General features: G+C 37.5%; 4 protein-coding genes and 1 long non-coding RNA gene across 5 annotated transcripts; 1 reads left to right on the forward strand and 4 right to left on the reverse strand.

The window, feature by feature from the left end:
• The first annotated feature begins 1,247 nt into the window (after positions 1–1,247).
• On the forward strand, positions 1,248–1,730 carry LOC141600331 (uncharacterized). Its single transcript, XR_012524290.1, has 2 exons — positions 1,248–1,366; positions 1,464–1,730. It is a non-coding gene; the product is annotated as an uncharacterized LOC141600331 (long non-coding RNA).
• A 2,137-nt stretch (positions 1,731–3,867) lies between these two features.
• On the reverse strand, positions 3,868–4,911 carry LOC141602045 (uncharacterized). Its single transcript, XM_074422354.1, has one exon. It carries the CDS (start codon positions 4,909–4,911, stop codon positions 3,868–3,870), a length of 1,044 nt encoding a protein of 347 aa, XP_074278455.1.
• A 50-nt stretch (positions 4,912–4,961) lies between these two features.
• LOC141602046 (uncharacterized) lies at positions 4,962–8,737 on the reverse strand. Its single transcript, XM_074422355.1, has 6 exons — positions 8,383–8,737; positions 7,124–7,485; positions 6,465–6,961; positions 5,969–6,185; positions 5,508–5,771; positions 4,962–5,333 (listed from the first exon to the last, which is right to left on the reverse strand). Exons 1-6 carry the CDS (start codon positions 8,735–8,737, stop codon positions 4,962–4,964), a joined length of 2,067 nt encoding a protein of 688 aa, XP_074278456.1.
• A 433-nt stretch (positions 8,738–9,170) lies between these two features.
• On the reverse strand, positions 9,171–10,259 carry LOC141598422 (uncharacterized). Its single transcript, XM_074418165.1, has one exon. It carries the CDS (start codon positions 10,102–10,104, stop codon positions 9,331–9,333), a length of 774 nt encoding a protein of 257 aa, XP_074274266.1. The 5' UTR covers positions 10,105–10,259; the 3' UTR covers positions 9,171–9,330.
• A 1,659-nt stretch (positions 10,260–11,918) lies between these two features.
• Positions 11,919–13,723, reverse strand: LOC141600332 (uncharacterized). The gene is made up of 2 exons (XM_074420553.1): positions 13,535–13,723; positions 11,919–12,637 (listed from the first exon to the last, which is right to left on the reverse strand). Exons 1-2 carry the CDS (start codon positions 13,613–13,615, stop codon positions 12,038–12,040), a joined length of 681 nt encoding a protein of 226 aa, XP_074276654.1. The 5' UTR covers positions 13,616–13,723; the 3' UTR covers positions 11,919–12,037.
• Between the last annotated feature and the right edge of the window lie 211 nt (positions 13,724–13,934).

Genomic DNA, 13,934 nt, shown 5'->3' on the forward strand with positions numbered 1-13,934 from the left:
ACCTTTTGTATCAAACGAATCGCCCCTTCGTATTTTATCCATGTTGATTTTAATAATAGGAAATCAGTTTGATCTGAAGTTTCGAGCAGCCATATTAATTTTGGGCTCATATTCTGAGTAGTTACTACATCGAATGAAGCTTACACATTCAATGAAAGCTCGAAATACATTTAATAATTCTCGGGAATGATTAAACTGATTTCCGACTTTAGATGAATTTGTTCCTTCATTGACCCGTATCCCAACTCGCTATTCCGTATCAAAGGCAGAAGGAATGAGAGTTTTATTGATATGTGAAGAGTATTACAGATTCTGATATGCATAACTGCTAGGGTAAGGCTTAGAAAGTTTATATAGTACAAGACCTAATACAAAATGACCTATTAAGGCCAAGACAGACCTTTAGCCCAATACAGATAACAGATACCGTTTAGGTTTCGGGTGCAAACCCCCATCGTAGTCGTTCGAAGCAGCGACTAACAAATTCAAGGCACATATCCAACACGTCAATTGATTTACTAGCCAAATAACATTTGCTTGTTTGGCATAATCGAGCGCTATCTTTGCATGATCATCATGCAAAGTTAATCATCCAGTATTTTTCAAGCAATTTTTTGCCCCTCCTCTTTTCGTTCATGGTAAACTTATCTTAGTTATAATAATTTCAACTAACAATTTTCCTTCAAGATAAAATTGGAGTAACTAAGGGAAGTGGAGTAATGTATGGGGAGTTCCGATGCTGGTGCCAAGACTCGAGATAGACGAGGAAGGGAGAAGGGTGCACGATGGAAGAAACTGGAGGAAGGGATGTTAAAAATTAACATTAATGCCGACGTTAGTGAGGAGTGTGGGGGTTGTGTGTCGAGATGAGGAGGGAGGATTCAGATGGGGAGATGTGTAGGAAGAGGGGGAGTGTTGAGCTTAAAGTAGGAGAAGCAAAGGCAGTCTTGTAGGAGTGATTGAAACGAAAAAGATGAGTCAATAATAATATAATATTATCGTTGAGAGTGAGCGAACTTGCTAATGCTCGTTGGTCTTTCGCAAATAAAAAGTCTAATAGAATCGCGCACGAACTTGGTCGTGCTTTTGAGTCTGAACTTGGCACGCATTATTGGTCAGACTTTCCAGAGCTATTCTGCGGCTATTGGATTTTCCGATTTCAATAAAACGCATCAGAAGCCCATTGGAGTTATAGAAGTCCACAAGTCCAATAAATTAAAATGTAGGGTTTCACTATAAATGACTACACAAGACGCGACTACCTCATATTTCCCCTCTTCCATTTCACATCCACCGCAGTTATCACTACACTTATTAGGGTTTTGATATTTGATCTTTTTTCAATCCCATCACCATGAGAGCCAAGGTAAATTCTCACTCGATTACTTCAACATCTTTCATTCATTCTTTTTTTATTATGATTAAATATACTAATTAATTGAATTGTTTTCTTATAATTGCAGTGGAAGAAGAAGCGTATGAGGAGATTGAAGAGGAAGAGACGAAAGATGAGACAGAGATCCAAGTAGATGATGATGATGATGGAATGTTTCACTCTGATGATGCCATCTTATTATTTCTTGGTTTAGTTTTCAAGTTGTTTCTTATTATTATTATTGTTGTTTTAGATCTTATCTTAGGGATTAAGGTTTTAAACATAAATGTACTCTTTTCACTTTGCTACACTGGATCTTTTTTTAACTCGAATGTTTCCTTCATTTCTCGCTTTTCATCTGGTTTTCTCGTTTGTTTTGATTAATTAACTTGCTATTATCAACTTCATGCGATTATCGTTTTTGTTTGGAATCAGATGATCTAATTAGCAACTGATTAATAGGTTATTGCTGATTTGGGGTTGAAAATCTTATCAATTCTTGTGTGGATTTGTCTGCTTTATCGGGTTCTGGTTTATGTTAATGTAATTATTAATTCGTAGTTGTCATCAGCATTTGTTTTGAATGGCGACAATGCGCTATCCCTAGGATTCGTCTTTCATAAACTAGAATTAGCTTTTTGTTTGTTATTTATGTTTTCCTTTACCTAAACTATCGGTATGTGGTTTGATTAATTGCGAACAATTGTGAAACTGTGATTACAAGTTGAAATGATAATGCGTGTTTTGAGTGTTGAACATGCCCTAATGATGTGTGGAATGTTATCATTTTCTTGCTTTGATGTTTTGAACAATTGTTTTAGGGTTTTGTTTGATTGAAGATATTTGATGTTTCAAAATATAGATATTAGGATTCTGAATTCATGTACACCGTAACTTATACGGAGTAACTAGATTAGGCCTCTGTTTCCAAAGCTTGTGCTTGTAACTTTTAGTTAGGACTACACAAATGTTGCACAGTTTTAGCTTCTTGAACGTTCAAATAAACCATGATCAGTTTCATTGAAACTCTAGCGGGGAATTGCTTTTCATCTTGGAGTTGTTTGCTTTGATCATTGTTATTCTTGTTGCCCTATTGGATGATGTTTGGACTTTGTTCACTTCATTTGAGTGTATTGAGGTGTGGATTTGAGTCACTGATCAATTCCGTTGTCGCTGCAAGGCTGTTTTCTTTGTGCTGCATTTGTTATTTCCTGTAATTTTTTGTGCAATTGCGGTAGGTTTTATCGTAATTTAGTGGGATGTTGCGATTGATGAAATCGTGGACAAGATCAACTGATCCATGCAATCATTCTGCAATAGCAATTAGGCGTGCTATGGTTGTATCATATGCTGTGTGTTGTACTTGGCCATGGCATGGATCAATTGATTTTGTCCCTGGTGTTATACTTGGTAGAATGCTTATGTGTCTAAGCCTTGCTTTTTGTTTTCGATAATGTTTTCATGCGCTAGATTATTTCTGTACCATCCTAAATTCCTAATTACTCATTTTCTGAGAATCGAATTAATATGATGAATATCAGGAGTTAAATTTTTTATTTAGGAATCTAACATAACCCCTATCCCTTCCACTTATTTAAGACGTTTCATTTTTTAAAAAATGACAAATTCACATAGATGTTTAATTTTCTTATTAGTCTACGCTCTACCATGGTTTGATCCCACGTTCTTTCTCATACTTTCATTCAGCTTCCTCCACAATCTCATCCCTCTTAATACCTCCTCCAGAATAATGTGGAACATCTTAGAGAATTAGAGGAAGTATCATGTAAGTTTCAGATATTTACATGACCTGTAGAGGTTTACGGCATTTTGCGCAAGTCGTTTGATTGATTAAACCTCTAATACGATTTGCCTTGGATGCAATTTCCTTCGATTGGGAATAGAGGTGGTCAAATGCGGACTTAGACTAGACGTGGGCTAGGCTACTATGTATTTTGGGCCCATGGACATGCGGGTTTATGGATTTTGGGCGTGTTCATGGGCTAGGCCTTTGTAGATTTTGGAAAATATATTGTCCAAGTCCGCTTTGTTAGCGGTGGGATGAGACAGACCTAGTCCATGAACATTATCTCTAACTGGGAATTGTTTCAGATGGTTAGACACTGCCTGCCTAAAGGTTAAAAACGAAAATGGATCCTCTCCATTTCTTTCTTTCCATTTCTTTCTTTCCATTTCCTCTCCATTTCCCCTCTTAAACTCATTTAATACTGACTAATATTTTTTCCACCAAACCTTATTATCCAACCCATAAATTTTGAACCGTTCGATGATGCCAGAATACAATCTGGATCACCGAAAGGAAATGGCCTTTCCATTTCTTTTTAGAAAATGGAGAAAAACTCTCATCGTTAAAAACTATCATTGGTTCGGCCAACTGATAATGGTTAATTTTGTAAGCATCAATCATTTAATTTTTTTTTTTTTTTTGACAACAATAAATCGATTTATATATATGTGATTTACATCCGTACCTAGTCATGAAGATTACATTTTGAGCACGTATTTGCTAATTTGTGAGCAATTCTGACGTCTAAGCTACTACAAAGGTGAAAACAACACTTATGAAACCTGTAGCTAGACTCCCTAATCTTGTCTATTGTATTACAAATATGCACCGGAATATTGTTGTAATGGTTGAGAGCTTCAATTAGTTGTTGAGACGGTATAAGAAAGCTAGCTTCCAAATAGTTGTGTTGTAGTGCCCATTGCATTGCCATGAGAAGTGACATTGATAGCGCATGAATGGGGGAAGACGACTTTATTGTTTTGCCTTGAATTTCCGTAGTATTTTCAGAAAACCAAGCTATTCCTGTAATTCCATAATGCTTTCCTTGCATTGCCGCAACTTGTATACGATGGCCTTCATAATCTGTGAATTTACCTCTGAGTCCATTATCCGATATTTGCTTGTGTGTCTTCTCGTTCTTTGAATAAACGCAGTTGTTCATGTGTAAGCTCCTTACTTCGATTAAGAATTTGGTGTGGAGTAACATGCTTCTTAGGAACTCCATATCATTCCTGGCTAACCAAATAGCCCACAATGTAGAACAGAACATCGTTGTACAGTATTGAGAGCTCCCGCGGTCATTCTTTAAAAAGTAAATGACAAAATCTGACATCCATTTTTGTAGAGCTATCTGTTGATTTATAGACGCACGTAGCCCTAGCTCTCCACTTCTCCATATGCGTTGAGTCGTTTCACAATGCCGAAATAAGTGATCCGCTGTTTCAGGATACCTGTTGCATAAAACACAGTATGATGGTAATTGTAAGCCTTTCTTTATAAGGAGGTCTTTTGTCGGTAGAGCGTTGTGCATCAATTTCCATATAAAAACTTTGCAACATGGGTGTAGCCTAAGCTTCCACAGATGGCGCCAAAACTGCATAGGGACATTTGCATCTATTTTAACTTGTTCTGAGGTAAGAGCCTTGTAAGCGGAGCACACTATATAATGTCCATCAAGGGTATATTTCCAATAAATGAAATCATCAGTATTAATGTTGGGTGGTTCCATGGTAATAATGCATTGGAGCGAAGAAGGCTGGAAATATTTTCTTAGTGTTGTCATATTCCAACTGCCATCATTATTAACAATCGAACGTATTGAAAGAGATGCTTACGTGGTGGCTCGATTGCGAGTACGGGCTTGTTCCCATTGATCCAAGGATCTGATAATAAGTTGACTTTTGCACCATTACCAAGTTTCCATGCAAATCCATCTTGCAACTTGTGTGCAGCTTTCAGAATACTCTTCCAACCCCATGAAGGTCTATAATGATTGCTTTTGAGCGGTGGTATAACACCACAATCTCTAGAGTACTTCGCTTTGATTACCTTAGAGAGAAGTAATTGTGGGTTATTCATTACTCTGTGATAGTTCTTTGCCAGTAGAGCTTGATTCATCACATGTATATTCCTTAATTGTAAACCACCAGACTGTTTTGGCAAATTCAAAACATTGTTTGATACCAGTGTATAGCTCTCTTTTTGCAGGAAGATGACCACCAAAATGTAGTAATGGCTGATTCAATCTTTGAAGTAATTCCCTGTGGTAACTTGAATATTGACATTATATGATTAAGAGATGCAATGAGCAACATTAATCAATACCAGTTTAGCCGATTGTGAGAGGTTGAGAGAATTCCACAAGGTTAGCTTATTTGTCACCCTGTCCAAAAGGTAACAGAACGAAGCTACTTTGTTGCGTCCAATGTCACCGGTACTCCGGTATACTCCAAAGTTGTCCTTGGATTGTATACGAAGCAAAGCACTTAGATACTGCCTAAAGTCAGGTGGAGCATTAGGGCTATACTTTATATAAGATTTAGCATAATTAACCATCTGGCCTGATACTTCTTCAAATTCTGTAATGATCTGTTTAATTGCCATACAACTTGATGGTGAAGCTTTGAAACAAAGTAATGAGTCATCTGCATATAACAAGTGTGTGATCGGGATATTATATCGTGAGAGCTTTATACCTTGAATATCTTTGTTGATCTGCGCCTTGTCGAGCATAAGAGATAAACAGTTCATGCAGATAATAAATAAATAGGGGGAGATTGGATCACCTTGGCGAATTCCACATTTAGGGTTAAAATAGTCGGTCGGCTCGCCATTGATAAGAATACGATAAGAAACTGTGGTGACGGTTTCCATAATGAGTTGTTGCCATTTGCTGGAGAAACCATGCCTCTGAAGAAGATAACAAAGAAACGGCCATGAAACTCGTCAAAAGCTTTGTTCATATCAAGCTTCATTGCCAAATAACAAAGTTGTTCCTCTAGTCTGCCGATTGATATACGTCATTATTTCATGAGCAATTAAACAATTGTCATATATGAGTCTTCCTTTGACAAAAGCATTCTGGGATTCGGAACTGATATCTGGCAACACGCTCCGGAGTCTCTTGGCCAAACATTTGGATGCAACTTTATATAAGACATTACATAGGCTAATAGGTCTAAGCTGTGAGACCGTTTCAGGGTTAGCAATCTTTGGGACTAAGGTGATGAGAGTTTGGTTCCATTCTTTTAGGATGTGCCCTGAATTAAGAAATTTTAGTACTGCAGTAGTGACATGCTTCTCTCGTGTGCGAATCGTTTAAAGAAAGCAGAGGTGAATCCGTCTATTCCAGGAGATTTATTATCACCAATAGAGAAAACTGCATCCCTAACCTCCTCTGCTGTGAACGGGCTATCTAGCCACTGGCTTTGATCAACTGTAAGGGATTTGAGAGGCAAAGAGTCTAGAGCACTAAAAGATTGTTGTGGTGTAGGAGCCATGCTTGTATTCACTTTGTAAATAGAATGAAAATCTTTGTACAATAAGGTCCTTAACCGAGATTCATTATAACACCAATTACCTTCATTATCTTTCAAAGCCCCAATGTTATTTCGCTTTTTGATGGCTCTTGCTTTCTGGAACAAGTACTTGGTAGGAGCATGACCCTCTTGTGCATATCGAACTTTTGCTCTTTGAAGCCAAAAATCATGTTTAATTTTAGCTTCCCTTGTTAAGGAATTCTTCAAATGATTATTGCTCTCGTCAGAATCGAGTGATCGCTACGGTGAGTTCATGAGATCACAGTTGATATCCCTCCGTTTATGCCATAATTATGGTTGTCTTTGTAGTACCAGTTCATAATTTTGAATCTAATATCGCCAATTTTCGGACAATGAATACATATGAGATCCCCCAAATGGTATTTTCCAGTTAGTATTAACCAAGTCCTCAATATCCTTTTGTTGTAAACACCAGTTATCTATTCTATACGGAGTCTTTTTTCTTTTTCTAGCTGGGCTGGTCTCTAACATAATAACAGCATGATCAGAAGTAGCAATTGGATAATGCCATAGACGAGCTTCAGGAAATATACAACTCCATGAATTAGACGCATAAGCTCTGTCCAACCGTTCAAGAATTAATTCGTCACCTTCCCTGTTGTTGGTCCACGTAAATTGAGGTCCTTGATAGGGTAGCTCTTGCAATTTTGACATTAATCTCCACGAGATGAAATCTTGCCATCCTTGAATATCAGTAGATCCTCCAATCTTATCGACAATATATTCTACTTGATTGAAATCGCCTATTATAAGGAGCTCAGAATATTCATATATGAATGACAATAAGGCATTCCATATTCTTTGTCGATCCGAGACAGCAGGCGCCCCATATAGGAATATTATGTATGTATTAATACCCTCCGAGGTTACAAATTTACAAAGAATAAAGTGTGGGTCAGTAGTGATGGGAAAAAGATTGATCTCTGAATTCCATAGAAGTAGAAGTCCTCCTTTGAGTCCTTGTGAATCGACTCCACAAAATTTATGAAACTTGAGATGACGAGTTTTGTTTATTCTTTTTGTAATTGAGGTTTTAGTTTCTTGTAGAAAAACTATAGTAGGATGATGCGAGTGGACTAACCATGATAAATACGGAATTGTCAAGGAGTCCACCCCTCCTAATCCTTGACAATTCCAACTCAGAAGCTTCATTTTTTCCCGGGTGGCCGTTGATGGGTCGCCACCTCACCCTGTTTTAGAACTTCGGTAGTGCTATATAAATGTGATTGACTGCCCTCCAATTTCATAGCTTTGTGATGTCGGGATTCAAATTCCTTTTCCCCTGGTAATGAAATATCCTCTATCTTTCTCTTAAGATTAGAGGCCATTAAACATTCCATCGAGCTTCGGTTGTATTATTTTACATGACGGAGCGGGGGAATTGAGAGAGAGGGTTAAAAGCACAAAGGCTTGAGCCGTCACTCGACAGAATCAAAGATGAGAAAGTGCTTTTCTTCAAGGTCTTAGTTCTACTCCTTATCCTTTCAAAGACTGAAGAAGACAAGCATCGAGCTTTGTTTATAGCTGGTTTAGGTTTCAGACTCCTATTGTATTTTCTCATAACTATTTTATGATTATCAACAAAGCATACCTTCCTCCTTTCATCTTCCCCGTATACGATAAGTCGGAGTTTGTAAAACCGGTTGCAATTGACAACGAAATTGGAAAAGATGACGGTATAAGAGTAGGATTGTGTACCTCTGGAAAATTGCGAATGGTTGCTTCTTCCTGAGTAACAGGTTGTGTAGCTGGTGTGTTTTGATCTATCTTCTTCCAATCTTCGGAGTCCTCTAACATTGATTGCAATTCCTCCATATCTGCAGTTTGGGGCAGCTTAATTTTGACTTTAATGACAGTAGCTTGCTTATGATTGTAGAAGGACAATAGTTTTCCATCCTTCAAACTTTGGTAGTCTTCTTTTGATATGTATACAAATTGATTGAGGCTTCGATCAATGAATTGATGCTTACTTTGGTTGTCTGTAACTTCTCCCATAGTTGGATGTACTTGGAAAATCAAACAAATGGATTCCAAATTTCCAACGTTATATTACATTTTTTTGTCTAACTTTTTAAAAAAAAATAAAACTTCTTTTTAGCTAACCATTGTACTAAAATTATGAACCTCCGATGCATATAAAACGTTACGGTGCGGTGTACCGAACGTCTTTGCCAGACGATTCGGTTAACAGAACCTAATAAAGACAAGATCTTTTGGGTTTTCCGATTAGGTTTTTGAGGGTTTCAGATGTTTAAAAATTGCACTTTATACATTGGTATTTGTAATTTTTATCGAATGACCATGTTCGCACTAGGCTACATGCGTGCATTTGTTGTGCCATGCCGCCTATATATCCTGCATCGTAGGCTCAAAAATCATACGGAGTAGCAATTGTGTAATTATTGAATTAGTTCTTGCAACAAGCTACTTAACATAATTCATATCGAAATTATTTCTCGCATTATACCAATGAACAAGTTGATTCACTGGAACCCGAAAATCTCTACAACCTCATTTAAAAAGATGACCGTCCTTAAAACCTAGTAATAGTAAAAACAATCTTTTTCGAGGAAAAAAAGGCAATGCAGTTATTTCTGATCATGAAGTAACTGTAATTCTGAAATCGGACCATCATCATTTTTACTCTTAATCAAAAGCCTATCAATATAATTCTTAACCTCTTCTGCTATCATTTTCTGCATCAAATTCATCCAACATGTCGTCTCTTCTCTTCCTATGCTGCTATATCTCACCATCTTTTCACCTCCGTCAAATTCATCTATACCCTTCTTCACCTCATCATCGCCTTCATCCTCGCCTCCACGTGGCATAACCACATTCCCTCCTGGTGGCAGCAACGTCAGCACCGTTTCAGGCCCATCTGATTTCTCCACCACACTCTCCTCCTCTTGTTCCTGACCCAACCCCACCAGACCCAACTCGGGCAACTCGGGCGGGTCCTCGACCCGTGGGCGCTTTGACTCCCCCGAGTCAGAGGTATCCCCTGCCCTCTTTTTGCGTAGGGTGGAATTCCAATGATTCTTGATCGCATTGTCTGTTCTCCCGGGTAATAAGCGGGCTATAGTAGCCCACTTATTGCCGTGTATCGCATGGGCTTTAATTATTTTCTCATCCTCAACTGGGCTAAAGGGCCGGTGCTGCACATCTGGGCTCAGTTGGTTACACCATCTGAGTCTACAAGATTTACCAGACCGGCCCGGAATGCCCATACTAATAGCCGTCCAATTTCTAGGACCATGCTGTTCCACCAATTTGGTCAAAGTGGCATCCTCTTGTGGCGTCCATGACCCCTTCACCCGATCCGAAACAACCTCCCCTCGTCCGGTCTTCTCCGGTACCATGATGAACGTTCACGATTACAACGTTAATAGAGAATATGAACGTTCCGAGATTTGTAAAAATATGAAATGAGATATAGAGATGAGATGAGATTGAGAATTGTGAATTGTGAATGTGAAAGTTATATAAAGAGGGGTCAGGGGAGAGAGGTGGAAATAAGGAAGGAGTTATAACTGAATGCGCTGTTGGTGTGGGGGTTTAGGTTTAATAATATAACTGATCTACAAATTTCCATAACGGCTTTTTGTTTGGTTGGTTTTTTTGGTTAATAAATTCCATTTGTTTCCGCTTTTGAATTTCCCTTATTAAATTACGTTATTCAACGGCTGCTTTCACCAAACTCCGAAACTGTGGCAGTTAGATTAGAAACTCTCTTTATTTTATTTTTTATTTTTTTAATGACGTCATTTCGGTTAGTTTTAAATTTAAATTAAGATAAGATTGAAATATTAGGTTGTGATTTTGGATTTGTTAGGAGGGTGACAAACTGATTATTAAGGTAGACTCAAGGAAATTAATTTCATACAATTAAGAACACATGTAGATTGGCATTATGTATGTAGTTACATTATTTACATTGAAAACTATACAGAGGTAGATTGACATGGAGTTAATTTACAGGTTACGTTGAAACAAATCAAATCAAATGCCAAAATTAAAGGGCAGTTTGAATTTATTGGGCAATCTTTAAGATAATTTATTGAGGTTTAAATCTTAATTATGATAATTGTGTAAAATCGTCCGTTAATGAATACGGAGTAATATCCAACAGTCCAAGAGATAGTTTGTTTCACATTCGCCGTACCGTGTTTCGATTTTGCTTCAAAATTTTCAACATTAAAATACTGATCGGAAGTTTTTTTTTTCTTTTTTGTTGAAAACTATATATGTTACATTGATGTATATTTGTCAATATATAATAATCTTAATTATTTTAGGAGTTTTAACGTTTACAAATCAAGTTTGTAACTTTGAATAGCTAAAATGGTGAGGGACATCCTACATCTCGCACACAATTTTACTAAATTTTGCATATTTTTCGTCTTATTTCAAGTTTGCCGTCCACATTTTTCACACACACCCACTAAAAAAAGAGAGAAATACAAACAAAACAAATCCGATAAATTACCCTGATGGGTGATGGATTATCCTTTACAATTGATATTCATCTTCTCTTTTCTACCTTGTTCTCCGATAACCGGTTAAAATTTACTATAATTTCTTTAATATAAGAAATGTAACTAAGGTAGGTAGAATACCAAAAACGGAATAACTAACAATGAAAAACAAGCACATATTAACATGAAGGTAGGTACTATAACACAATATGGTAAGTACTAAGTAGGCATGGCCTAATAGATGGTGGGTGTATGTAACTAACTAACTAACTACTAACGATGGTGAAAGAGAAAACGAATGGTTAGGTAAAGAGTAAACAAGTCATATTAACCGTGTGGTGTCTCATAAGCATGCCACTTTCATTCTGGTACAACGCTACACAACCGTTTTAACACACACAAAATCTCATTTAAAACCGTTGTAACTTACAATGGGAGACTGGGAGTGTAAAACTATATACACCTCATAAGCATGCCACTTTCACTTTTTTTCAAAAAGTGATTGTGTGATGGTCACCCCTTCGTTGTAAGTTAATACAGTTTTGAAATTTGAAGGTAATGTGTTTTGATCCCGCTTCAAGAGTACTAACTATCAATACCTCTATCAGCAGACATTTGCATAACTGTGGTCATGTTAAGACTTTCGAGAGCTCGGATGAGGACTGGTCGATCTTCTGAACAAAATGTGGCCATCAAGATTTTATCAACACCACATGGCCTATTCAAGTTATAACCCAATACAATACCAAACATTCACCACAAATATTCATACCAAAAATTGAATGATTTCTATGTAATGGAGTACCATTTACAACAATCAATTTTCATTGAAATGGATAGCACCAACTTTCCAAACAAAGTAAGTTGTCGCGAACATAACCGTGCTAATGAAAACAAAAGAGAAAGCGATAACAAACAAATCGTAACCTCCAGGGAAGTCAAATGTAAGCCCTGCTTTCGGCATTCCTCGCTTTTGGTCATCTAACATGTTAGTTGGGGCTTGTGGAAGACCCTTCTTCCCCTTTTCACTCTCTCTCAAAGCATCCAATACACTCCGGCCCATCTCTGATTTCGCTGCCTTGGGCTCTGAGTAACGACTCAGAACTCGGGCCGCCCTTAATCTCTCTCTAGCCGTAAGTGGCCCCTTTTTCTGTATTGGTTTTGCATCATCGGGCGGTGTTGTCTTGTTTTCCAGCTCAGCGGGGGTAGTGGATCCCACTGAGGCCGGTGAAGCTGAATCCGGATTTTCTAGACTTGAACTCTCACTGCGTTCTGCCATAACACGATCACTTTCGGCTGCCAAAACATGAGAAATTCTTCTATTGGATTTTGTGAACTTCTTCGAGTTTAATACGAGTAGAGGTAATGAAACAACGGTGATCTTAGAAACAGAGGAACCAACACAGAATCTAGTTACCTGCATTGTTGGACAATTTCAAAGAAAGCACATCATATAGCAAATCTCTAATTCACAATTTCACACTAGAAAAAAGATGCACATTCATTTTCTGAAGTTTCACCGTAGCATATAATTGCTTTTGCCAATCACACTTCGTGATTTCGTGTAATGTTTCCAACAGATCACTACTTATGCCATCTATGCTCAAATTTTATCAATGCGGCACTCCTTGTTAAGTAGCCAGCATTCGAGCACTACATCACGATCACACACAAGGACAGCATTACCACAGTGCCACAAGGGCAAATTGCGGGTAGGGGGCAACATAAGGCTGTCGAATGAATTTCAGAGGTTCAAATAATAGGAAAACTAAAGATTTGTAGGAAATGGCAATCAAACCTAGTCATTCATCTAACAAATGAGAACAAATAAATAGTGTGTTGCACCAGTGCACACTCTGACTCTGACAAATGACGAGAGCTATGTTGTGGAGTAATTCTACCGTCCTCCCGGAGGACGGTACTCCTCACACAAGCCAATATAATATTCCACTTGGGTGGATTGTGTGTGTGTGAGGAGTACCGTCCTCCCGGAGGACGGTAGAATTTTTGTATGTTGTGGCCATGTGTTAACAATATCAAGAGGTTTTTTCTAGATAACATCATGTTGAGAATTACATTGAAGGACGGCCACTTAACTATAGAAAAGAAGCACGGTCTAGTTTAATGAGTCATTTCACTTTAATGCATCAAAATCCAAAATCAAAATGGAAATATCATGATCACACCCAGGCAGAGAAAACAAAAAAATTAAAAATGAAATTAATACAGTAATTCAATTAAGCCCAATTAAAGTTACAAACAATTAAATTAAAGAATGAAACAAAAGATGAAGAAAGAGAAAAGAGGGTATTACAGGATTAAAAGGGACGACGGAATTGATAGAAACCGTCATAATTCGGGTTGTCGGCTCAAAACTTGAACCATATGAAGGCATAACAAGGGAGTTTGAGTTTGTGGTATCAAACTACTCCATTTTTCCCGATAGATTTTCTTTATCATCTGCTCCCTTCCCTTAGTACGGTTGTACCCTCTTCCCTTGCGCGTGCGCATTCCACATCATCTGTTTTTATTACTCCCTCTATTTTTTTATATATGACTTTCTCACATTTCGAGACACTCCCTTCTCTCTTCAATATCTCTTAAAATATAAGACTAAATATTATGATATATATACTCATATGAAAGAGTTTTTCGTAAAGAATTTAATGGTACCATTTTTATATTTTTTGAACAAATATATTTTTGTAAATATT

Source organism: Silene latifolia, chromosome 9 (genome assembly GCF_048544455.1).
Source record: "Silene latifolia isolate original U9 population chromosome 9, ASM4854445v1, whole genome shotgun sequence".
Classification (NCBI taxonomy): Eukaryota; Viridiplantae; Streptophyta; class Magnoliopsida; order Caryophyllales; family Caryophyllaceae; genus Silene; species Silene latifolia.